Source organism: Pituophis catenifer, unplaced genomic scaffold (genome assembly GCF_029215685.1).
Source record: "Pituophis catenifer annectens isolate HBS135680 unplaced genomic scaffold, rPitCat1.0.hap2 SCAF_2, whole genome shotgun sequence".
Lineage (NCBI taxonomy): Eukaryota > Metazoa > Chordata > Lepidosauria > Squamata > Colubridae > Pituophis > Pituophis catenifer.
In genome coordinates, this window is record NW_027256882.1 from 89,017,193 (window position 1) to 89,042,678 (window position 25,486).

General features: G+C 38.7%; 1 protein-coding gene across 3 annotated transcripts; it reads right to left on the reverse strand.

The window, feature by feature from the left end:
* Positions 1–5,254: 5,254 nt before the first annotated feature.
* BRD8 (bromodomain containing 8) lies at positions 5,255–25,359 on the reverse strand. Of its 3 annotated transcripts, XM_070937130.1 has the most exons (22): positions 25,264–25,359; positions 24,745–24,841; positions 23,142–23,211; positions 22,625–22,674; positions 21,654–21,776; positions 21,470–21,550; positions 20,182–20,246; positions 19,550–19,686; positions 19,070–19,285; positions 15,627–15,771; positions 14,828–15,037; positions 14,082–14,380; positions 13,168–13,632; positions 12,494–12,587; positions 12,342–12,388; positions 11,376–11,581; positions 10,932–11,024; positions 9,935–10,003; positions 9,535–9,712; positions 9,108–9,212; positions 8,796–8,840; positions 5,255–5,619 (listed from the first exon to the last, which is right to left on the reverse strand). In XM_070937130.1, exons 1-22 carry the CDS (start codon positions 25,280–25,282, stop codon positions 5,560–5,562), a joined length of 2,874 nt encoding a protein of 957 aa, XP_070793231.1. In that variant the 5' UTR covers positions 25,283–25,359; the 3' UTR covers positions 5,255–5,559. The 3 variants fall into 3 exon arrangements, with proteins under 3 accessions (XP_070793231.1, XP_070793234.1, XP_070793233.1); XM_070937133.1 differs by lacking the exon at positions 19,070–19,285; XM_070937132.1 differs by lacking the exon at positions 14,828–15,037.
* Between the last annotated feature and the right edge of the window lie 127 nt (positions 25,360–25,486).

Sequence of the window (25,486 nt, forward strand, 5' to 3'; positions counted from 1 at the left end):
TAGGGAGGCTGAAACCTGGAAGAAAGCCATTGGTTAACAGCCAGGATTAAGACCAATGCATTTCAAAGAAAGAACGCCACTTCTTGGTTAAAATGAGATTGTCATTATTTCCCTAATAATGACAATTGATTCTTTTCATGAAAAATCTCTGTGGCCTTTGTCTTATTACCCTCAGATGTAATGCTCTACATGGGCTGCATCAGTGTTCTTGGGAAATAAAAATGAAGGCTGGCTGCAGTTCAATGCTGTATTTGTAAATGTGCCTCAGCATACTCATGCATTGAAAGAAACAAAGAAAAAGAAGCTGGGATAATAGACAAAACCCTAGGTCCTAACAAGGATGGCAGGGGAAAACTTTGCTAGTTGGCTTCCAGGTAAATTGATATCTTGTAATTAACTATATCCACCATGGCAGGCATTTTCCGACTACAGGTAGTCCTCGATTTACAACAATTGAGCCCCAAATTTATGTTGCTAAGTGGAACATTTGTTAAGTGAGTTTGCTCCATTTTACAACTTTTCTTGCCATAGTTAAGTGAATCATTGCATTTGTTAATTTAGTAACACGGTTAAGTGAATCTAGATTCCCCACTGACTTTGCTTGTCAGAAGGTCGCAAAAGGTAATCACATGACCCTGGGCATTGCAACTGTCATAAATAGGAACCAAGCATCTGAATTTTGATCATGTGACCATGGGGATGCTGCAACGTGTGAACAATGGTCATAAGTCATTTTTTTCAGTGCTGTTGTAACTTTGAACAGTCACTAAATGAACTGTTGTATATTGACAACTACCTATATTTCTGACTTTGTCTCAGGTCAGAAAGGAATAAAACAGTCTTTTACTCTTTATTCATTCAACCAATATACTGAATATATTTATTGAAGGAGGCTGGATCAGATGATGAGTATGGTTTTAAAACTGGAAGAAGCATCACTCTACCAATGACACTTCAAAATGAAAATGATCTGTAAACTTTAGTAATGAAGATCAAGGAGCACAGTGAAAAAGAGGTCTAAAATTCAATATAAAAATAGCTAAATTAATGATAACGGATACAACAATCACCATTAAAACTGACCATGAAAATATTGATGTGGTGGATACCCTTGCCTAGTATTTTATGATCATCTGTCAACAAAAGGTAACTGTCAATCAAGAAAAATGCTGCAGACTAATATTTGCTAGAACAACAAGGCCTCTGATGTACCTATAGGTACAATATCAGAATTATGCAAGTAAATTGATTTCCCTGATACTCTTTGGAAGCAAAAATTGGGACTTTGAACAAGATAGGAAAAGAATGGGCATGTTAAAATTTTAGTATTGGAGAAAACTCCCAAGAACATCAAGGACAGTTAAGAAAACTAATGGATAATAGTACAAATCAATCCAGAACTCTCATTGAGACACAAGTGACCAGGCTCAAATGACTGTATTTTAGATATCTATATAAATAAAAATGTAAACGTTCGTTTGTTCAAAATTTTAAATCTCCGAAAGTTCTTCACCGATTGCTGTGAAATTTTGACACAACGTTGCATTCGAATACGCACGTGTTTTTATATACCTATATTATAGAGATGTTACATCTGTGACAGGTAAAAACATGCTTTCAAAACATGCTTGAAAAACAGTGCCATCTGTTGGACATAAAAGCAACACACACCGGCCACCGTCCCGGAGCCACAGGAACACAAACTCACCGATGCCAGCCCGCCCGGAGGCCTCCGTCAATCCCACGACGTGCAGCTCTCCCAATACAAGCACCAAATAGGTCAAAGTCCAAGAAAGCAATTGATTAAGTGACGTTAAAGTCCAAAAAGAAACGTAGAGAAAGGCAACTCAGGTCTGAATCCAATCCACCGAGTGAAAAGACTGGTGGGACCTGAGCTACAGAGGGAAATTATTGGCACTCGGTCAAAAAATATTGTATACCCACAAGACTGAGCCACGGCAATGCGTGGCCGGGTACAGCTAGTATTATATATAGATGTAGATATCTGAAAAATCTATAATCCTGAGAAAGATGGAAGGAAAGAGATGATGAAGCAGAAGAATAGCAGATAGACTCGATTGTAGCAAGGATGGGTGTGCTGATATTTGAAGGATCAGGACAGAGACATACTATCATTCGTTTATAGTCACTAAGAATCAACATCGACTTGATGCACATAATCAACTTGCATCCAACAAGGTATTGTTTAATATATATTGAATATAACATTCAATAGATTTCTATGACTTAATGTCTGGTCCTAGAATGTTGTTTTGTGAGGTAGGTGCCCAGAATCCAAGGACACATGAAAGTCCAGTGAGTCAAAGTTGGATTGTGTGTATTTCCAGCTTGATGTAGTGCACAGGTGATGAGAACGATGATGTTCTAATTGTGGTGTCTCTGTAATACATAGACTCAAATACTACAATATTTAAAGCAATGCAATTACTTTAAATAATAATGCCATTAATGTAACTCAATTCACTCAGTGAACATATAATGGTCAATAGCTTTTGCCAGCAGCACTCAATTAAATGCACAATGTACTTGCAGGTAGTTATTTCCACATAAGGAACATATCTATTATAAGAAGTTAAAAGAACTGTCTGTTTACTCCTTTTTTGTGTTGTTCAATTGAAGCAAAAGAGCTTAATACCAGAATGTGGAACTGTTGTGTGTAAAAATTGGGCATCGCCATTTAAAGTGTCATTTTACATCAGTTCTTAACATTTGTAGTTTGAAGAGTGGATAAAAAACATTCAATTAAGCGAAGTTGGAAAAGATGCAAAAGTTACTGTCAGTCAGAGGCAACATACACTATAGGGACAAATAGTATGATTCAATCTAATTTAGCGTGGATATTCTTTTAAGAAAAAATGTCACAGTTCCACAAAGCAGATTGAAGATTTTCCTGCTATATAGAAAGCATATAGCAAAAGAATGATCCTTTGGCCTTCCACTATGCTGTTGACATTCTTATGTTTTTAGAAAAGTTTACCACTTGAGCTCATGTCCTGTATCAGAAATGTTTGTATGGCTACTGGAAGAACTGATTGCAAAATTATGTTCAGGAGATCTTTATCGTATCTGGTCTGGCTTACATTTTACAATTACAACAAAAATTACAGTGGGCTGGGGCTGGTGGGACAGACCCAACAAACAGAGAAACCTGGCATATTATGGAGGTAGCATCTGCCTGTTCTGACCTAGGCTTCCTTAGAAATTAAACAGCACAAACTTAGTCCCGGCAAACCTCTTTAATTCATATGGCTCTAAATTACTTTCATTTACAGTCCGCAAGGCTTGATAAACAGTCTTTCAGAGGAAAGTTATCAACATCCACCTATCTCACATGGAACACTGCCAAAGAGCTAATTTCCAGGCGCAAGGCATGGCCAAACTTGGCACAGAGTCACAAACAGAATTTTCAAATCTTGAATCGGCCAGATGAACTAATTGCTTCCAGCAAAAGCTCACGTCCCATTCACTTCTGTCTTATGGGAGGGGCTAATCATCTCCAAGCCTTACTCCCAAGTCAACCCTGTTTCCTTAATTGTTTCTGTCTCCTGGCAGCTCTGTGCATGCTCACGCTGTTCTTCTGCCTTGCTGATATCAGACTTGGAGACTCCGGAGGCAGCAAAGAACTACCAAATGGCCTTGGCTCCCTCTCTGCCTCCGACTCAGAGCCATCATCTGAGCCTTCCCCAGACTCCAGGACTGGCCCACATTCCTCCCCAACCTCCTCACTGTCGGAATCTGCTGGCCGCTGGTGGGCCACAACACTGCCAAGCTTTCTTCTTAGTATTTTATGATTTGCAGACAGATATTCAAGGTGCACAGGGTTGAAATTTTAAAATACGCAATAGCATTGAGACACGCAATCATAATGTGAAACCTTAACTCCCTTGAGACAGGAAGAACAGTTATTTTACACATTAGTTTTTTTTTTTTTTGTATTTTGTGATTGTCCAGATAGCTGAGTTTACTGAACAGCATTAACAATTGAGTAAATTTTCAACTGAACATCTGAAGTTTTAATGCTGTTGTGTCCTTGGACTATACTACTGTCATACCAGTTGTTGAAGGGAAACATTTATTTATATCCAGCCTTTATTATTTTCACAAATAACTCAAGGCGGCAAACATATCTAACACACTTTCCTCTTCCTATTTTCTCCACAGCAACAACCCTCTGAGGTGGGTTGAACTGAAAGAGGATGATTGGTCCATCTGGCTTTCATGGCTAAGGCAGGATTTGATTTCTTACTTTTTAGCCTAGTGCCTTAACCACTAGACCAAACTGGCTCTGGGCATATTTTAAGTACCATATTTTTTGGACTATAAGATGCTCCAGACTATAAGACGCACCTAGCTTTTGGGGAGGAAAACAGGAAAAAAAAATCTACCTCTGCCTCCCAGCAATTTGCCTCCTTGCAGCAAACAGCATGGTTAGCTTCAGCACAGCCTGATTTAGCATGAGCAGCTGATTGGCGACTGGATTGGCCTCCCGGAATACCACCGATCAACTGTTCCAGGCTGCCACTACCCATCACCGCCAACACCATTTATCGCCACCTCCACGTGCCCCATTTTCGGCCTCAGCGTGTCCCATTTTTGGCCTCCACACGCCCCATTTTTGGCCACCGCCTATCCCTGCTGCCTGGAACGGGCCAAAAACGGGACATGCAAAGGCTGAAAATGGGGCACACGGAGGTGGCAATAGGTGGCGGTGATGGGCAGCGGCAATCCCCACAGCCTGGAACAGCTGATCGGCAGTATTCTGGGAGTCCGATCTAACCACCAATCAGCTGCTCATGCTAAATCAAGCTGCGTTGAAGCTGACCATGCTGTTACTGCAAGGAGGCAAATTGCTGAGAGGCAGAGGTAGAAGGGTGGGAGCTGGTGGGTGGGCAGGGTTTTGGCAACATTCGCTCTATAAGACACACTTTTTGGGGGGTGGGGGTGGAATGAGTCTTATACACCAAAAAATATGGTAATTTAACATTTCCAAGTTTTTATAACAGAAGCTAAGTAGCCTGCAAACACATCTTTTTTCTTCAATATAAAATGTGATTGATTTGTGCTATTACATGTCCAGCACGAGGCATCTGCTGCTCGTGTAAACTGTTGCTACAAGTAAAACAAAATTAAATTAAATTTAGAAGCCAAAAATAATAGGGAAATGAATGCTTAATAAAATGTTCTGGCCTGAAAGTAGTAAAATACAAAAATGAAAGTAGCCAGCATACCATGCTATACTTGATTCTCTACAATTTATTATACACATTTACAATCCACAAATACATAAAAAAAATCTGTACACATCACATTACAATACATACTAGCCACCAGTTGCTAGCTAATCAGAACACTCATAGGACCTGATTACAACTGCCTTAGAACAGGCAGAGGACTGTTCTCCTGGGCCTGGGATTTACCCAGTTAAGTATTCCAGGACAACACACACTAATACACATGGCCATCCCGAGCTGTGTCTCATTCAGAATCAGGAAAATTCTCATTCAGATGCCAAAGCCTAGGGTGTCTCCTGCTTTTGCGTCATTTCTTCATCTTCATGTCTGCTTCAATGGCACAACGACGTCCTCTAGTTCCTCCATCCTGTTCAAAATGCAAAGGAAAAGGGAACACACTGTTACTAGAAGGACTTATCCAAAGGACAGAGAGGCTTGGCTGCTATCTGTGTTAGCAGGAAAGACTCAGCACCTAGTCTGACAATACTGCTTTCCTTCCTATAACACAGAGGATTCTTTTCTGGAATGGAATTGTGGGATTTCTGTGTCAGCTCAGGAGCAAATGGGGGAAATATCTATTGTGGCTTGTTTGGGGATGCTTCAAAATTTCTTACATTTGAACAACATGTGCTCATTTCTGCAAGTGGACAGAACAGATGTTGTCTAACATACCTGATCAACTGCTGCTCTTTACAGAAGATCTCTTCCAGATGCAATACCCTGGCACTAGTTTCCCTAGCATCTCCTCACAGCGGCTCTCCATGAATGTAGGGCAATCAGATAGTTTACTTCCATTTGCTGCCCTCTCCATCTGGCTGCCTGTCCTCATGTTTCTCTGTCTTAATAGATAAGTATTAGAAATATCCTGAACCCTATTCTTTTGGCTGGAGGATGAACCTGCCAAAATGTATTTTTGGCGTATTGAGAGACAATGATTGCCCTGATTACCCATGAAAGGAACAAACAAACCACTGTATTTTAGTTTTGTGATAGTTACTATATGTCTCAGAAATTTGGTTCTCATGAGTCAGACTCTTAGAATTGAAAGGAGGCAGTGAAACCAGTCTTATTAGGTACAAAATTCAAATTAAAGTATTTAAAATAGATAGCTAAGGTTTGCCGGAACACATCCAGTAATGATTAGCCCACCATCTCTTTTGCTAACTGTATGATTGTCAAATTACTTTTACTGTTAGGAAGTCTTTTTCTTCATTCAATCAGAATCTGTGTTTAAGCCCATTATATTAAACATAATGGATTTTAATTTGGTTTCAGTGTAGCATGTTGTGAAAATCCAAAGAGTGGTGGTTAATTCAAAAAATGTAGGTTTAGGAAAGTATCTAAACCAAGCCACTGTGTGGTTGAAGGACTGCAATGATGGAATACCAACTCTGAAAGCAAAAACCCTTAATGAAACAGGCATGGGTGTAGAGGAATAAAATTCCTCTATGTAAAGGGAAGCAAATTAAAGAATATTTACAGGTTTTTCATCTTTAAAATATGTGAGGAATAAATCTATTCAATATATTCTCCTACACAACCAATAAATGTGTATGGTATTTTCTTTTACATATAACAAAACTAAATATAAATTACTGTAAAAATGATACATGATCTGAGAGCGACTTCAAATATCAATTATATATTCCAACTGTGGCCATGAAAATTTATCTATTGGGTTCTGTTATTGCTTTTAGGCTTTGCCATGGTTATGTCATACTGCATTTTTACATAACTTATTTAAAGTTTCAGTTTTTCCAATAACACTATATTCTAAAGTTCTGGAACATTTAAACAAAGAAATATATTTCCACCTAATTATAATTGAAAAATGAGTCAATATGTAAAAATTAGTTCTCAACTATTCAGCTAGGCAAAGATAGTTAGAAAACCACAATATGCAATGTAAAGATCATTCAGCAAAACAGGTACATGCATATCATCTACATACAGTACTTTTTTCAAGAGTGGATATAGCAAGGTACAATCCATAAAGCAAGGTTAGCAAAATCTTGCAACAATATGCAATGTATATTGGAACAATGAATCCAAGAAAAACATACACAAGTTTCACAAGAAACAATGTTCTAATGGGAAGTAAGGCTCAAACAGCACTTGCAATCCATCTGTAGGAACCATTATTAGGCGGAGAAACTGAAACTGAACACAACGACAAACTACAACATAAAACCCTGGATTTTTAAACAAAGTCTGATTTTTGGAGCACAACTAGGATTCTACTTCCCCTGATTTTTTTAAACAAAATATTTATTTACATAAATTACCTTCATTTTCAAATGAACCATTATAGTCATTTAAAAAGTACTATTGCATCATATGATTCTAGTATTTTCTTGCTAAAAATTGAATTAAAGAATTCTGTTTTATATTTAATTTGTCAACTATTTGTTCAAAAAGATCAGGTCTACTTTTTTCTGCCATTCTCTTTTTAACAACAGCTTTATAGAGGAGTTAAGTAAAAATTTAATGATTGGTTTAAAATTATCCAAAGCATTACTTGATAATGTTTGAACAGAAATCCTCCTGCTATTTCAACCAACACTATAACACTTCTCAATTCTTTAGAACTTTCTGAAAGATATAATTGGCTGTCTCTGGAATTCCTTGTCCAGACAAAATCAGCGCCATCCAAACTTTAACAAGGTTTTTTTAAATTAGATTCTAGTCAAATTATTTATGTTCAAGGAGGATGAAAAAGACTGGAATGGTTCTATATTTAAATATTTGTATTGATCTTTGCTGACTACCTAAATGTTTTGTTGCAGGTTTATTGTACTATTATATCTCAAAGGTAAAGGTTCCCCTAGCACATATGTGCTAGTTGTTCCCAACTCTAGGGAGCGGTGCTCATCTCAGTTTCAAAGCCGAAGAGCCAGCGCTGTCCCAAAATGTCTCCGTGGTCATGTGGCCAGCATGATTGAACGCCAAAGATGCACGAAACACTGTTACCTTCCCACCAAAGGTGGTCCCTATTTTTCTACTTGCAATTTTTTACGTGCTTTCGAACTGCTAGGTTGGCAGAAGCTGGGTCAAGTAATGGGAGCTCATCCTATTACTCGACACTAGGGATTCGAACTGCTGAACTGCCGACCTTTCGATCGACAAGCTCAGGTCTTAGCCACTGAGCTACCGCATTCCTTTTTATTATATCTCTAAAAACACCAAATATTGCAGGCAAGTAAAGAAGAACAATATAAAGTGCTGCAAATCCAGATATTACTAAGTTACATTCATTTTATATATTTTCAATAACCCACTTTGCCTTTTCAAAATGCTGACGACAATCTTACGAAGTACCATATATAGTACAAAGCTACAAATGTAAGACACAGCAGGGTCTTCTACCCGAAACTGACAAAAGCCTCTATCTCTGTTATACAATTAAAACACTCTAAAGCAGAACTGAATGTTTCTTAGATTTCAGTAACAAAAGAGCTAGAATCTTCCTAACATTTTAGGAAGGTCTCTATCATGTATTCAATGTTCCCAATTTTATTGTAATTGTGATTGTTAAGTACTTACAAAGAGAGAAAGAAGGAATGCTGGGGAGCCCATAGGGCCATTGTCCTATTAAGAAACAAACAGAAGAGGTAAATGGATTTGACAAGAATGAATACAGAATATCTAAGCTCCTAATTGTAACGATAGTCACTATTTCATATATTTTACATTCAGAGCCAGGAAATCTCCAATTCATAGGATACTATTAGACAGAAAAGTCTTAACAATTTAAATATCAAAACACCAGTTTTGTGGTTTCAAAAGCTGCTTTAAATCCTCCCATGTCCATGATAATATTAAAAGTCAAGATTCATCAGCTCTTATTGATCCTACCTTCTCCGAAGCATCTTGTTTCCGAGTAGAATCTCGTCCACGGAGACTTTTTGCACTGATCCCAGACTCATTCGTCTGCATGATCAACTGAGTGGCTAGAAATTGCTAAAAAAAAACCACATTGCACAGTATGCATTAGGATTCAGAATGAATAGAAAGTTTTATTCTTTCTCTTACCAAGATGGTAAGAACAGCATCTTACCATCATAACATTGGAAACAATTAGCTTGTTTTTAACCCTATATTCTTCTTGCTTGCTTTGAAATAGTCAGGTATCAGTCTTGTCAAGTTAACCTATTTCTTTCTATTTTATGCCAGGGAGACATTAACAATACCAGAAGAAGCAGGCCACTCCCCTAAAAACATTAACATCTCCCATGTCAAATCAGAATGTTGTTCAATGAAGACATTAATTTTGTGCCTTTACCTGAATCTGCTCTAAGACATCTCGCTGCATTTCCACAGCCATGTGATAAACATCATGATCAGAGCTGTTGTACATGACAGCGTTTTGGAACATCAGCATAATATCTCGCTGGAACTCTGCTGTGGTTCTGATCAACCCATTCTCAATATTTTTCTTAATTGTTGACAAATCCATTGGCCTACAAAAAAAATCAAGCTTAAAATTAAATGCATTAAAAATAAAGCGCATTATGAATAGGCTCCAAGCATCACAGTATCACTTAAATTAATTGTGCTCTCATGTTTTCCTCTGCTATTTTATTATTAGACTGAATGGGCCCCAGGCCAGACTATAAAAGCAGTAGCAGACTAAGCACTGGTGCTGACAGGTGGCTCAATATCAATGTAAAATGAATACTAACCTCTGTACAATACTATGGTAGCCTGGAGCAATATCATCAGTCACGGGCTGTAAGAAGACATTGGCATACCTGTTCAAAGAAAACATATTAGTCCTAAGAAATATTAGTCCTAAAATAGACATATTAGTCCTAAGGCAATAAACATAATTCCCATTTATTCATTTGTATCTCACCTTTATTATCTTTACAAATAACTCAAGGAGGCAAACATATCCAGCACACCTTTCTCCTCCTATTTTTCCCACAAAAGCAACCCAGTGAGGTGAGCTGGATAAAGAGAGTGACTAGCCCAAGGTCACCCAGCTGGCTTTCACGGCCACTTGAAGAAGCTTGGAAAACTTTTCTAATATACCACCCATTTATTTGCTCAATATACTGTAAAAGGAAGAAATCTGTGACATGAATTCCAGAAAAAACAGAAGTGCATATTTGCACCAGATGATACAATACAGTACAGCAAAGCTGTAATATATAGTAGCAAGCATGCAAAAGGCAAGTAGATGCAGCTCCAAGAAAAAAAGGTGCTAACCTCTGATCACTAGACATGCACTGCTTTTGAAAGCTTCTGCCAAAATTAATTCATTTCACGTATTTTCTAATGCAGCTCTATGTGCCTGATAAGAACTTTTTGGTAAAGAAGTTGTTAAAGTAAAAAATGGACTTCAGAGGCTGCCAGACTATGTGCTAAAGGCTCCCATGGGTAAGTCTAGACTGCAAAGTTTTTTTAAAAAAACATTTTAATAAGAAAAATAAATTCTCTCTATATAAAATAATTGATAACAATTGCAAATTATTTTTTCAATAATAAAAATAAATTCTCTATATATACAATATTTGATAATAGTTGCAAATGGCAAGCATGCAATTAAGAAGTTCTCTCCACCCCATCATCCTGCACAATGTAAGCTTTCTTTCAAGATGATGCTTGTTGTGACATACAAATTCCTATTTCTATTTTCCAGGAGAACCAAGGCAAGTCCCAAGGTTGCTGACTTACCTGTGATTAGCAGCTGCTCTCCAAACCAGCATAATAGCCTTCTTCCAGATTTTTTGTGCCTGAATAGCCTCCTGATCTTCACTGCAAACAGAACTAGAGCAAGACAGGAAAAGCCATTCTTCAAAAAAGGATACAAGTACTTTACTTCCTGAAGTAAAGCATACAAAGAAGGATCTAGTAATGAACTCTGACCCTCAGTGGGAATCCCCATTTCTTTTACATTTTTCTGCAAAAAAGGATGGCTTCTCTCCTCGAAGCTGGAGTCTAACCATGAAGCTCGACCAGAAATCAACAACTCATTAGACAGTGTTCTAAATTAGACAGGTTGCAATTAATACATACTACAGACTATGGTACAAAGGGACAAAACTATATCTAGCCTTCAGCCAGCTGGAGTTTGCTCTGGGGTATCTACTGAGTAACTGGAGGTTGACCGATACTCACAACTGTGAGGAGGCAGGGCTGCTGGGGATGGAATCAGCCAGCGTGTGAGACTGCAAAGGTGCATTATGGATACTGAAGCCATCATCACTCTCACTCACAGGGGGCTCATTGTCCATTTCTGAGAGATATCCCTCACCCTGATCTTCCTCTTTGGGCTCCTCCAAACTGGCAGCCTCGCTGGCACCATCCTCCTCATCCTCTTCACCCTGAGCATCCCGAAATACAGGATTAAAAGTCTAGCAAGTCAGCCCAGCCAAGATGCAGCTGCCAACAAGAAGCACTTCCACTATCCTCCAAAGATGATGGTTGCAGGGAAAGCAAAAGCTACATGCAGACCCCCAGCCCCACGTATGGCAGAACATGCTCAGAACATGCCAACAGCTTCCCCATCTAATCTGTGCTGCCTGATTAGATGTTCAGATGGAGCTCTATCTCACATATCTGAATATGGACCGAGGGCCTTTTTAAAACCAGGTCCTTCTCAGCAGTGGCATCACCGTCAAGCAAAATTCAGCCATTCTTTTAGATTAGTAGTAAATAGTACTTTTCCCAGAACCCATTTTCAGCTACTGAGGTTTTGTTTCTCCTTGGTTTTTATTATATTATTTTTCATGTTTACATTGTAGACATACTGCTGCCTTTTTGTTTTTACCTGTCTGATTGTAATTATGCTGTTATCTAATACATATAATTATTCAGGAGGACCTTGGCTAAAAAAAAGCAGCACAAAAAATAAACTCCTAACATTAGCAAAGCTGTAACTGAACCCCTACCCACCACTTAACTCCCCCATCTACCCTTTCCCGTTGCTTCCAAAAAAGTTAATTGATCCCATATGATTTCTGGGCATCAGGATGAATTGGGATGGAATTCTGCAGTAGGTCTGGGTTTCTTTGCCTATAGATCAGTTGCAAAACAATGAATGTCTGCTTTTATCCTCCACATATCAAAGAGTAAATAAAATACCTTCAGCTGGTTTTCAAAAAGAGCTTGAGCTTCATTTTTCATTGATTCTGAAAAGAAAACAACAGGTGAAATCCTCATAATTTTAAAGGACATTCTCCATCAGATCCACATAGATTGCCCTTCCTGCTTCCCAGGGTATACAGTGCAGTTACCTGACAGCTCATATTTGTGGTGGACATCTGCCTGTGAGGAATCCTCACTTGCACTTGGAGCATGTGGAGAGGAAGTCTCCTCATCAGGGGGAAGCTAGAAAGAAAAGAATTTTTGTTGTGTAGGACAATGAAAGCAAGCTGGGAGGCTGAAGTGACAGAACCCCAACTGGACAGCTGCATGTATGCATATCCAGACAGGGGGCTCCTTGAAAACCTAACCAATGACCAGAGCTCTGGGTGGGGTATAATCTCACAAGGGGAAGAACGGTAGTATATTATATTGGGAATTGCCTTCTAGTTCCTGAGAAACTTGGGCTTCATTTATGAAGCAGCGAGGGACTTTTTTAGACCAGTGACTGTACAGGAACGTTTGCAGCAGTCTTCAACAAGAGAAGAGAGCTCAGTACAGTTATAAAAATACTGAAGCTGAGACACTTTGACTCCTAGATACTTCTGGTTAATAAACAATGATACATTATGTAAAATAATAACCGATCACAAATGTTTTATATTGGGTTTAACATTCAAGGTTGAATTTTAATGTCTTGGCACCAAAACAACACAGTGCCAAATTTAGCCAAAATGTTAAACGGAACTAAACCCAATACATGGGCTACTCTTTCCATTTCTTACTCACAAATTCTAAATTACCCATAGCTTCTTTATCGATTTACCTCTGCTTTCACACTGCCACGATCCATGTCATCTTTTGTTGATTCTACATCCATATCAGAGCCTGTCAAACCAACCACTGTTGCCTCTTCATCTTCAGATATATGGCCCCTCAATTCAGAAGCTTCACTTGTTCTAGCTGCTAGTACAGCGGCTTCTTCGGAGCCCAAACGTACCTGCCCTTGTTCAGCAGGTTCAGTTTTTATATCTGCTCCCAAATCTCCAAGGCTCATCAGATCTCGGATCCCTTTTGCTTCCAATTCCTCACAGTCCGGTCTTTCTTGCTTTATTGTTACTGTCATTTGGGGCATCTGGCTCTGCTTGTCGTGCTCCTGTTGGATTGGATGCTCCCGCTGGAGGGGGTGCTCCCAAGGACTGGTCAGAGACTGAGGATCCTCAATTTCTTCACAGAAAGATAATGCAGCCTCTACCGCTGCTACATCCAAGACTTCAGGATGATCATCCACCTTTCCAAACAAGAACATAAGAAGCAGAAATAGATCATTTGTACAATAGAGAGGTAACCGGGACTGCAGGGGTGAGGTTCCAACTATTCTACATGCCAGAATGCAGTGATAGTATGGATGGAAACATTTTTTGCCACTTTCCCATAAATCAGGCATACTATTACAGATGGATAATTATGTAAATCAGTGGCTTTTGGATTGTGAAAGATTATAACAAAGGCAAAGCTTCTTTTTAAAGGAAATTATTTCCATTTTTGCCTCTGTTTATTAAATCTGTGAGCCTCTATTCTTCATCAGTCAAAGAACCTTAATATATTTTGAGCTGAAACTATCTGTTGAGGTAGTTAAAACAATGAGGGAAAGTAAACCAGGCAAATGCCTATTCGATGAAAGAAATTTTAATTTTTGTTAGAAACTACGAATAAAAGCTCAGGCCTCTGGATAGTTACCTTGTCCTCAATGATAGCTATGATGTCCCCAACAGTTTCAAAATCAAGTTCTTCCCCAGTGTAGGAAGGCTCTTCCCCTGTGTAGGAAACGGCAATATCCATCTTCTCAGCCAGATCCAGGTCTTCTTTGCTATCCATGTGGTCTTTGGAAGTCCCTACAGCACCAGATGCCCCAGAGCCTAGGCAGTCTTTCTTGATGGAATCAATGATCATGGAAATTTCACTGCTATCCATTGATACTGTCACAGTGTGAGGATCAGGTACTGCCTCCATGGAAACACAGGTGTTGGGCTGATTCACTGGACAAGAGTGACAAGTCAAGTGAAAGCCTGGCAGCTGCAGCAACCAGCAATGTGGGTCAGATCAAGGCATCAAAAAAGCATTCCACAGCCCTGCATAAAGGCACATGCAGGCTGGTACCACTTTCTCTCCCCTCCCCCACCAAGTTCTGAAATCAAAAGAAGAGCTATTTCTTAGCCTCAAAGCCTAATTCTAGTCCCACTGCAGTACTTTTACCATAACCCTTTCTTTCATCTGTTCTGACTGAAACTCACAAGAACTTTTTCTTAACAGCCTTGAGCCAATCATTTGCTGTATAATTAGCATGATGCTGCTGAAGTCCAGCCATCTATCACTCTGCTATTAAATTTAGATGCCCACAGCCCACATTCATACAGCCCTTCCTCTAAATCAAGGGAAACAGTCTTCAGTTAGGTACTGAGTGGCATATGAGTGCAAGCACGCACCTGTCGCTACACTTTCTGGAGTTGCAGCAGATGGCACAGCAGGTGGCGCTTGTAGCGTGGGCACCATGACTATGGTGGCCTGAGACACGGACTCTATAGGGGGAGGCAGGAGTTTGGCTGGAGGTTCACTGGCAACAGCAGAAAAGGAAGCAAGCGATGTGGTGAATTGTGCTGGACCAGCTTCTAAAAGGCGGGAAAGAGTAGGAGCACCTAACGAAGTAGGAAGACAGGAAAGGCACATTAGGCCACAAGCAACAGCTATAGAAGACTACAAAGCAAGCAATTCCTGTACTTATCCCACAATAGCTCATGCCACAACACTAACATACAACACCTTTTACAAAATGGCTTCAGGCAACTATGCTGGAAGTCACCTATTGGAATCCCAAAACATATGCAAACAAGGTCGTAGAATGCTTTCAAGTGGGCATTAATACAATTTATATATTACTGGAAAAATGCAATCCATGTTTTGCACCAAAGAGTTCTATTTCATTTTTGTACATCAAATTATTAAAAAAATAGTATTTAACTTATAAAGATATGCAGAATTTACAATCTCTCTCTGTCTATCTCTCTCTCATACTTGGGAAAGCAAATTCTACATCATACTGAAAGTATTGAAATCTACAGATCAAGTAACAGCAGAAGGATCAAATATTACGTAACGTTCATAATGCCTAGATTAAAAATACTGCACTTTGTACAATTATCATGTCTTCCAAGAACCTAACTTTTGCAGTGTTACATTCACAGGTTTTAAACAGTAGATAAAACAGTTTAAAACAACATGTCCTACCTGAAGCAGCAGGGGTCGCAGGAATAGTGGTAGAAGACGACTGCATTTCCCCACCATGTAATACTGGAAGAACCCCTCCCACTTCCAGGAGGAGACCAGAGCTGCTTGGATGACCAGCAACAACAGAGAGCTCACCCTCTGCCACCTGCCAAAACACATCATATTCTAAAGGTCAACACAAAGATGATTTAACTTTCTGTAAAGTAACAAAGTCTCATCCAGGTACAATATGTTGCACCACAATAAACTTTTTAAAGGCTTTCTTGCTTTTGTAGGAATAAAGAAATATAAATGATTTTGTTGCAGTGTGCAAAAGTTCACCAAGGAGAAAGAGAGGGGAAATTCTTCAAAATGCAATATCTATCCCTATCTAAACAATGTTTCTATGTTGGGTTGGATTTAACAGACTTCTTTAGAGTGAACACCAGAACAAAGGAATTTCAAATTCTGATGTTAAATTCAGGGAGATAAGTCTCCATTTGCCTGGCATTCTAACCTAAATTGAACATGTAACGTAGAATACCACAATGGCTTCTGCCTCTACATAGCATACCAGATTAAGGCTTACTATGCTGTCCAAAAGTTCTTTCTGGCATCAACTAACAAAAGAACACAGCCATGATTTGTTAGTTACTACATTTCTGATAGAATCCTGTATCTGAATGATAATCAGCAATGGCTATTTAATAACTGCATCAACTGGGAGGATAGGAACCAGAATACACTGAAGGATGTATTCCTTGCTTACCAATAAACTAGAAGAATGTGTCATGAAAACCGGCTCTAAATAGACTTATGTTGGATTCAAATTTTTGATAAAATACCAGGCAACAAAATTTGGCTACAAAATGGAACAAAGCTGAGAACATCTTTTTAGAAACTAGAGAACCTTTCCAATATTTTTAGGATAACACTCTCAGAAACAAAGAACAGGTTTCATCAAAACACAAACACAAACACACACACAAGAGGAAGAGATAGATTAACCATGGTGTAAACAGTGAAATGAACGCTAGGTATATATTACCAGTACCTCAATGCAGAGGGTCAGCACTATCATCCAGTGGAACGTCCCTAACATGGCTCATTAGACGTCTCTTTTTCTTGCATAATCTCCCACCCTAATAGAAGTTCCTGTTACAGCTACGCCTACCTATATGTATGTATGTATACAGTGTAAGTTGTATAATTGCCCATCTTATGGATTTGTGATTCATAGTTTCATCAAAACAAGAGAAACCACAGGTTTTTTGAGCTCCATGAATGTTTCCACATTCAATGATGTGTTCTAAATATATTAAGTCATCCAATCTAATGCAAACTTTAAGCAGTAAAAATGAAGTAAAGTTTCATGTAATTACTGCACTTTACATTTGTCCTATAATAAATAGTTCAAGAGACACCATTTTAAGGAATCTATAAACTACTAAAACTCTGTGTACAACCTATAATTGTACAAAATGTTGCATCGTAGGGCAACAATTTTTGAACCACGATATCTCAAATGTGCCAATTTACAGAACGTGTCCAAAATCCATAATTCAGCATCCCGTGGAATTAAATCTGGCAAATTTCATAAAATATTTTATGACATAATACAAACTATTAAAAATGTTATGACAGTTTGCATTATTTTATCATCAAATGTGGTCAACTCCTGATTCTTGACTGCGCTATACAGTTCAGCATGGCCTATTTTCATCTCTGAATATCTCCCTGAATTTTTAAGAACTTTTCCAGTGAAGGCAGTACATTAGAAGATCTGCCATTGTTCAAGGCACTGAAGAAGCTGGTGAGGAAATATCTCAAACCATGGCCTAATGGGTCATGGCCTTTCAGGTCACACATAGCACAGGCAAATTTTCTTTCATTCTATGCATTTTGGTTAGTCCTGCCACCTCTTTCAGTTTTAATATTTGAAGAATTCATTTAAGATATCTTTATTCTACCTAGATTGCATACCTTTATAACATACAGGAAGTCATGAGCATTCATTCAGCAACCGTTTGAAGATATAACGGTGCTGAATGAATGGTTGTGATCAGTTCCAGCCATCCCAGGACCTTTGCAGTCAAGTGATTGCTATGTAGGCGCTTGGCAATTGGTTTGTACTTATGAATGGTTGCAGTACCCCATGATCATGTAATTGTCATTTGCAATCTTTCTTCCTGGTTTCCCCAAAAAGTGAATGGGGAAGCCAGCAGGGAAAGTCACTGGGATAAGTCTTCCATACCCATACACTCACCACTAGCCCCTCTGCATTTGGTGCCATGCTTGCCACTCATTCACCCCCATGTACCTTCCCTGAGCATCAACGCACTTCCCACACCACTCTCCCTGAACCATGATACACCCCCTCATGGACCACATTGTGCCCTCCCCCCCAACAGCTGCCAGTTACCTGCCTGCCAGCCTGCTTCTGAGCTGCCTGGGACTTAACAAAAATTTCAGGCCCAGTTGCTGTCTTAAGTCAAGAATTATCTGTACAGGTAGTCCTCGAGTTAGGATTGGTTGCTTAATGACCATTTGAACTTAAAAAAAAGTACTTATGATCCATCCTCAAAATTGACTGCCACACACTCCGTGATCATGTGATCACATTTCTGGCACTTAGCAACTGGCTTACATCCATGACTGGTTGAAACATCCTATGGTTACATGACCACGATTTGCAATGCTTTTGGCCAGTTTCTGGCAGGTTTGTCAGTTTTTTAAAAGAATGGATTCATTTAATAATCACGATTCATTTCACAACCATAGTGACTCACTTCACAACTGTTATAAAAATGGTCAAAAAATCAAGTCCAGTCACCTGGTGCCTCAACTTACAACTGAAATTTTGGGCCCCACTATAGTCATAACTCAAGGACTATCTATAACTAAAAATAATCTGACCCTGAAACATTATTAGAGTAATGAGCGAAGCATAACCATTATTAATAAATACTAACCTTACTAAAAGAAAAAAAATGTAGGAACAACTGCCTTCCCCAAATCTGGTATTTTGGAATTGGAACTTATAACTACCACAATGAAAGCCCATATATCTGTGAATTCTGGTGCCAATATGCCCTGAACATGCCAGACTGTGGAAGGCTGATGATCAGATTAAGAAGAGTTTTCTCAAATTTGTTGTCCACATGTGCCAAAATATATTTGACTGTATATATTCCTCAACCACAATAGGGATCAGGAAATTTATTGTTAAGCTTTGCTTAAGTGAGGCATCACACGGCTACACTCAATTTCACCACCTTTTTGCCAGGGTTGTTAAGCATGCTTCATTGCACCATGGAAAAAGCACTATGTTGATGCCGTGCATCACTTTCACTCCTAAAATCTATCCAAACTATTCCATTTGAAAAGCTTTGAGCCCTTTCTGGTGAAAGTCAGTCACAGAGATTCCCCCAGATTTTTAAACATGTAAGGAGGGGACTCCATACCAGCCTGGGGCTTGTGGGCAGGAGGCTGCCTTTCTTCAGCAGCTCTGAAAGCAGAGGAGAAGGAGGCGGAGTCGCTTTCTGTCCTAGCATCTTTTTCTGGGTTGAATCATCTGTGACTGGGGTCAAGGGGGCATCCAAGGAGGTGGAGCCCATAGGGGTGTCAGGGATCCCAATGAAGGAGGCAACTGGGGTGCTGGGCAATGTCCCTGGAGTTACCTGAGGAAGAGAAAAACCACACTGTTCAAAGCCACATCCTCACCATCTTGACATGTCCCTGTGACTCCTCCCAACAGGGCCAATGACACAGCCTATCCCAAGCAGCTCCTCCATCACACTAGTTTCCCTTGCCATTCATGTATCTCCACCTGTTTTTCCCTGTATTAGTACTGTCACCAAAATATGCCTGTAAAGCAGGAAGTCTGTGAGAGCTGTGGAAAGCTCTGTACAGCCTAATGGCTTCATGTTCCTGCCAGATCTTACCCCTGGACTTGTCTCTTCCACACTGGGTTGAGACAAGTCTCCCAGAGCATACTCTGCTCCTGGTGATGTGGACCCTGCTGGAGAACGGACCATCATTCCCGGCATCCTTCTTGATGGATTTTTAACTGCTTGACGAGCTAGAGAAACAAAGGCAGAAAATTACATTCTAGTTCAGATCAATTAAGAATTGTCAACACAAAATGTGGTCAATTTTTCCACCCCCAAGTCAATCCAATGGGTATCCTCCTAAATTCTTTTAATTCCATCACACATGCTATTTATGAATACGGAACAGGAAAAATGTTCATTATTAGTTCTCTGATAATTTCTTGCATATGTCCATATTGGACAGGTTTTCTTTTCATTTCTTCTATGCTACTTGTTTGGTACGGGATCATTATGGCAATCCATTGTGCCTTAGAGACCTAAGCCCAGCCTTAAACACAGTATTGTAAAGAGAAGTCTATGAAATGCTCAGCCTTTCCACAGGAACTTTGAAGAGGAAATTGGGATGACCAAATAATTTTGTAGGTCTTACTTTTTTAAACTGCATTTTACTACTTTTAATTTCTGTCTAAGAAATTTAATTCTGAGGATCTTGGCTCAACTAAAAATCCAAAATTCCAACTAACCTTGATAAGCAGCATCAGTAGCTTTTCTCTTCACTTCCGCCTCCTCTTCTTCTATTCTTTTTTTCCTGAAAAAATACAGATCACTCAGTTATGGAAACAAAACAAGCTACTTCCCACTCATGTAAGTGGACCTCACTTAACAACAGTAATTGGGAACAGAATTTCTGTCACCAAGCAACCTGGCTGTAAAGCACAATGTCAAGTGACTGTGCTGTTTAGTAACAGCACTTCTGATTGCTGTCATTAAGTGAATTCCACGTGGATGCCATTTGTGACCTCCTGCCAGATTTCCTGTTGACTTTATTTATCAGAAATCGGCAGTGACAGTCATAAATGGCAATAACAGGACCAGATGCTGCAATGCCATAATTGTGAGAATTGCTAAGCACCTAGATCATGATCATGACTGTGGGGATACTGAGAGAGCTGCAACTACAAGAACCAGTCATAAGTTCATAACGACCAGTTCGTTCTCACAGGGAGGGACTACTCAGGGTACCATCAGTCAAATTATGCCGACTGGTGACTCCCAGGGGGAGGACCTTCTCTGTGAGGGCTCCAACCCTTTGGAATGAACTGCCCCCTGAGATACGAAATATCCCTGATCTCCGTGCTTTCCGCCGTGCCCTCAAAACCCTGAAGTTCCAACAGGCGGGGCTAAACATATGAACATGTGAATATTTTTAAAATGTTATCTAATTTTAGGTTCTATTTAATTGGGCCAAATATGTTATAATAATAATTTTAATTAGCAATTTTATGATGTTTGTGTATCTATATTTTTCTTGACTGTACACCGCCTTGAGTCCTACGGGAGAAAGGCAGTATAAAAATATAATAAATAAATAAATAATAAATAAATAAGTATCACTCATTCAGCACCATTGTAACTTTGAAACAAAGTTGCTGAACAAATGATCATTAAACAAGATCTACCTGTATATAAGACAAACATGGGATAAAAACAATGAGAAACTCTATTTTTTAAATCCTTGAAAACAATTTTTAACCAAAATTTAAAAGATGTCAGTACAGGTAATAGAACCTGTAGGCAATTCATCAAAATTCTACTACAAAGGGCAGGTAGGCTGACAAGGCATGACATGAATACTACAATAGAAGGATAAGAATACATTGCTTATCTCAGTAATTTTAATGTATACTTAAATAAACTTCATTTTTGAGGTTCATTTAAAAGTTTGCTTGATCCCAAGGATTCAAGACATGGAGTTTGGAAGTGGAAAAGTTGGGGAAGAATGTGACAGAACAGGGAAATAAAATAACCCACATCACAATATCATTGTAAATTTCCTCCAGCCTGTGATCCATATGTCCTGCCTGGATCAGTTCTGCATCTCTCTTCAGCTGCCTGTAAAGAAAATACAGGGTATACAATTAATTTCATTAATTATTAGCAAACATTCTTGAAGAAAACAAGGATATCATTGACGTCTTAAAAATCTGAGACCTACCTGTACTTTTCCTGTGTCTCCTTAATTAACTTCTTAAGCTCCTCCACTCGTTCTGCTGTCAGTTTTCTCACAATAACATCTTCTACAGTTTCTACAACTTCTCCTTTCTCACCACGCTTTCTTCTACACACAAAAAACGAGAAGGGGAGGGAAGAAGACTCTAGGGACCAGTAACAGAAATCTGACCCCTGCAGATGAAGCACCCTGCATTCATGTACATCCAATCTTTCTGTACCTCCTCCTTACTCCAATTACTTATTACTTACTGCTTTGGTCTTTTGTAATGCATTACAAAAACTATTGTAAAGTTTAAGAATACAGTAAAGTAACCTCAGTCAAGTACCTATTGGGGTGAAAGTTTGTGATCAGAATTAGCTATTCCTATAGTACTGTGTGTACAATTTAATGAGAGCTTCACTTCAAATCTATTTTAATTAGATTCTGGTTAAACAAACATCACACAATATAGTATATTTTGCTATATTTTTTATTGAAAACACTATTGGAAAAAGTATGAGAAAAAAAACTTCTGAAAAATAAGATCAATAATTAAATAAAAAGCAGAATGCATTCCTGAGTTGGGATTATTTACTCTATTCTTACTTTCAGCCACCAAATCTACAAAGTAAATGGGGAAATGGGATTCAAGTTATTTGCATACCAGCAATATCTTCTATTTGAATGTACTCAAACTATCACAGTTGTGGTAATCCTGAATAATCACTGTCTGGGAGCAGTTTCAACTGCTCTGGTAAACTCACTCTGCTGTCATGCTCTTCAGTTCAAAGGCTGAACATGTTAGTAGAGATGAACGAGCTTCAAAAATAATCTAGAAGTGCTTTGTACCCAGCATTTTCCAGGCTTCCATGGAAGCCTGCCAGCAGTCAGGCTGCTTTAACAAATAACAAGGACATACATTGTTCAACTTCTAATCTTCCCCTGATAAGAAATGGTTCAGCCTTTAAACTTACTTTGGAGTCTCTGTTGTCTCCAGGAGCTCAGAATATTGCGATGCACAGTGCTAGAAAAAAGTACATATATACATTTTTTAGAAATCAGTCACTATAAACTACACTAAAAAATAATATTTCAACAATATGTAGTACATAACACATTTCCCACATTGTAAAGATATTTTCTAAAGTTGTGGAAGAGGACATACTTTCCTGATAAACTATATGGACTTTCTTTGTGTGTAGCAACCAGGCAGAGATGCTGACCGCAGCACTGGCACCATTAGAGCTATCTCAAGAGACCTTCTAAAATAGTGCTCTATTAATGATAATTAATGCAATGTCAAGGGGTTGTTTTTCCTTTCCTTTCCTTTTTTTTTTTGCAATGTGAATATGCTGTGGAGCAAAGCTCCAAACAGTTTAATCCATGATCTTTATTTCCCAGATGCTCACAATAAGTCTCTTGAGCAGATATTCCCAAATAGTAAAATGAAAGACCATTATTATGCACAAATGTAGCATTTAAGCTTCTTACCTTCTGAGAAAACCAATCTGGTGGGCGGCCTGGTTCTGCAAAGGGTTTAATAGCTCGGCTAACAGATACCCTACAGATAAAATGGATTCAAGATTTTCTTTCTCTGTATATCAGAGATGATACAATGTTTACAAGAGTGGGAAAATACTATAAAATACACTTTACAATTCATTCTGGTTGGTATTCCATTCATAGAGATCTAGGGTCAAATATGTATTCATATCTGAAATTTATTGGATGACATTGGTCAATTATACTCCATTAATCTGATCTATCTCAGCGTTGATACCTGGATAATTATAGAAGACAACCACTATGAGAAATTTGATTCTTGAGGAATAAAAATGTTGTAAATGTAAACAATAATCATCGTTCCCTACTACTTTTTTCTATTACACAAGTCCAAATTGAATAAAAATACACCATTCTGTTTTCAAATGTATTTTATGAATTTTAATTAATTTCTCTTCAGATTTGTGTCTCATTCCAGAAGGTGAAATCCAGTATGACTAAGATAAGAGTGCCAAATTGTACAATCTCTAGCTCATTTCAACAGTCAATCCAAAAACTATGGTTATGCGCTCCCCCCTCCCCCATGACTTCAATCTGTACTTCTGAATATAATCAGAAGAAGTGCTTAATCACTTTTCAACTAAAATTTGAGGCTGGAAAGTAGTACACGATCTGTTGATGTGGCTATTTGCACTAATAAATAATCTCACTTTTCATTGCCATTAACAGTACTAGGGGGGATTGTAGGTTTTGTATCAGATCAAAGCAATCAAATAATCTCCATCTTGGAGTTTGCAGAAAAAACGGGAATGTTTATTGCAAATTATTTTAGGAACTTCTGGAGTATGAGAATTGGAAATAACAGATATTTCTCATTTCATTTTCATCAAAATACCTATCACTAATATTGAGTTACATTTTAAAATAATTTAATAAATTATTTTATTAAATATTTAATTAAAAGGGTATTGTAACATGGCTTACTATAAAGTTACTGTAGTTAGTTCTTTGGTTAATATTAGGGATACTGTAAACTGGTACATAGCAGTTTGAATTAAATTACTTTTTATTCCAGCACTACAGGTAGTCCTTGACTTACAACCATTCGTTTAGTGACTATTCAAAGTCATAACAACACTGAAAAAAGTGATCTATGACTGTTTTTTACACTTACAACTGTTGCAGCATTTCCATGATCTTGTGATCAAAATTCAGGCACTTGGCAACTGTTCCGGGGTCATGTGATCACCTTCTGTAACCTTCCCATTCGGTTTCTCCGACAAACAAAGTCAATGGGGAACCTAGACTTACCTAATGACTGCATGATTCACTTAATAACTGGCGTGATTTGCAGATTTAACAACTGTAGTAAAAAGGTTACAAAAATGGGGCAAAATTAATTTAGCAATTTAACAACAAAAATTTTGGGCTCAATTGTGGTTGTAAATCAAAGATTACCTATACTCTCAAATGTTAATATCACTAACGGCTTTCATGCTTATTTGGTATTTAGAACAATAAGGTTCACAAATCGCTGTCCAATTCTGCACCATTGAAGAACATGCACTACCATTAACAGTATTTCTCTCACCAGTTCTGGTCCCCACTTCGCATGACAGAAGAAGCCAAGCACAGCTTCTCTCGAATAGACCAAGGTTCTGTGGGCCCGGCATTCATCAACTTGTGTTCTAACAGGGGGAAAAAATCATAATATTGCTGTAGGATGAGGCAAATTCTACATTCCTGATTTACCTGAAGAAAAAACCCAGATACAATTATCTGGAAAACTCTGGCAACAGGAGAAAGAACGAGTATTACGTATGTTCGCCCCATTACTTATAAAAAAAAAAAAAATAAGAAAGGCGAAATTAAATTAAAAAAAAACATTTTTTCGCAAACAAATGGTCCCTAGAAGGCAAAATAAGGTGACAAAAGGCAAACTCCAATAAAATGCGTGCAATTGACAGATACACAGGATGAAGCTTTGGCTGTACGCAGCTGCGCCAGACGACCTTCTGCTTCTCAGAAATGTAAGGCAAGGGGCATCCTAAGATAAAAAAAGGAGGCCCCGAGATTTTTGCCCACAGCAAGAAAAAAGATCGTTACTTACTACCCGCTCCGGCCGCCATTTTCGCGAAAGGACGACAAATTGCGAACCTCCCCAAACATCGAGTCCCAAACGTTAGGTCGGGCCTCTCGGCTCAGAGCGGTAGGCGGTCCGTTTTATTCGAGGCCACCTCCTATTGGTTGATTGCGGCGGTCCGTTCCATTCGAAGCCTCCTCCTATTGGTTATTTGAGGAGGGAAAAAATGGTGGCCCGAAACAACGGTTTA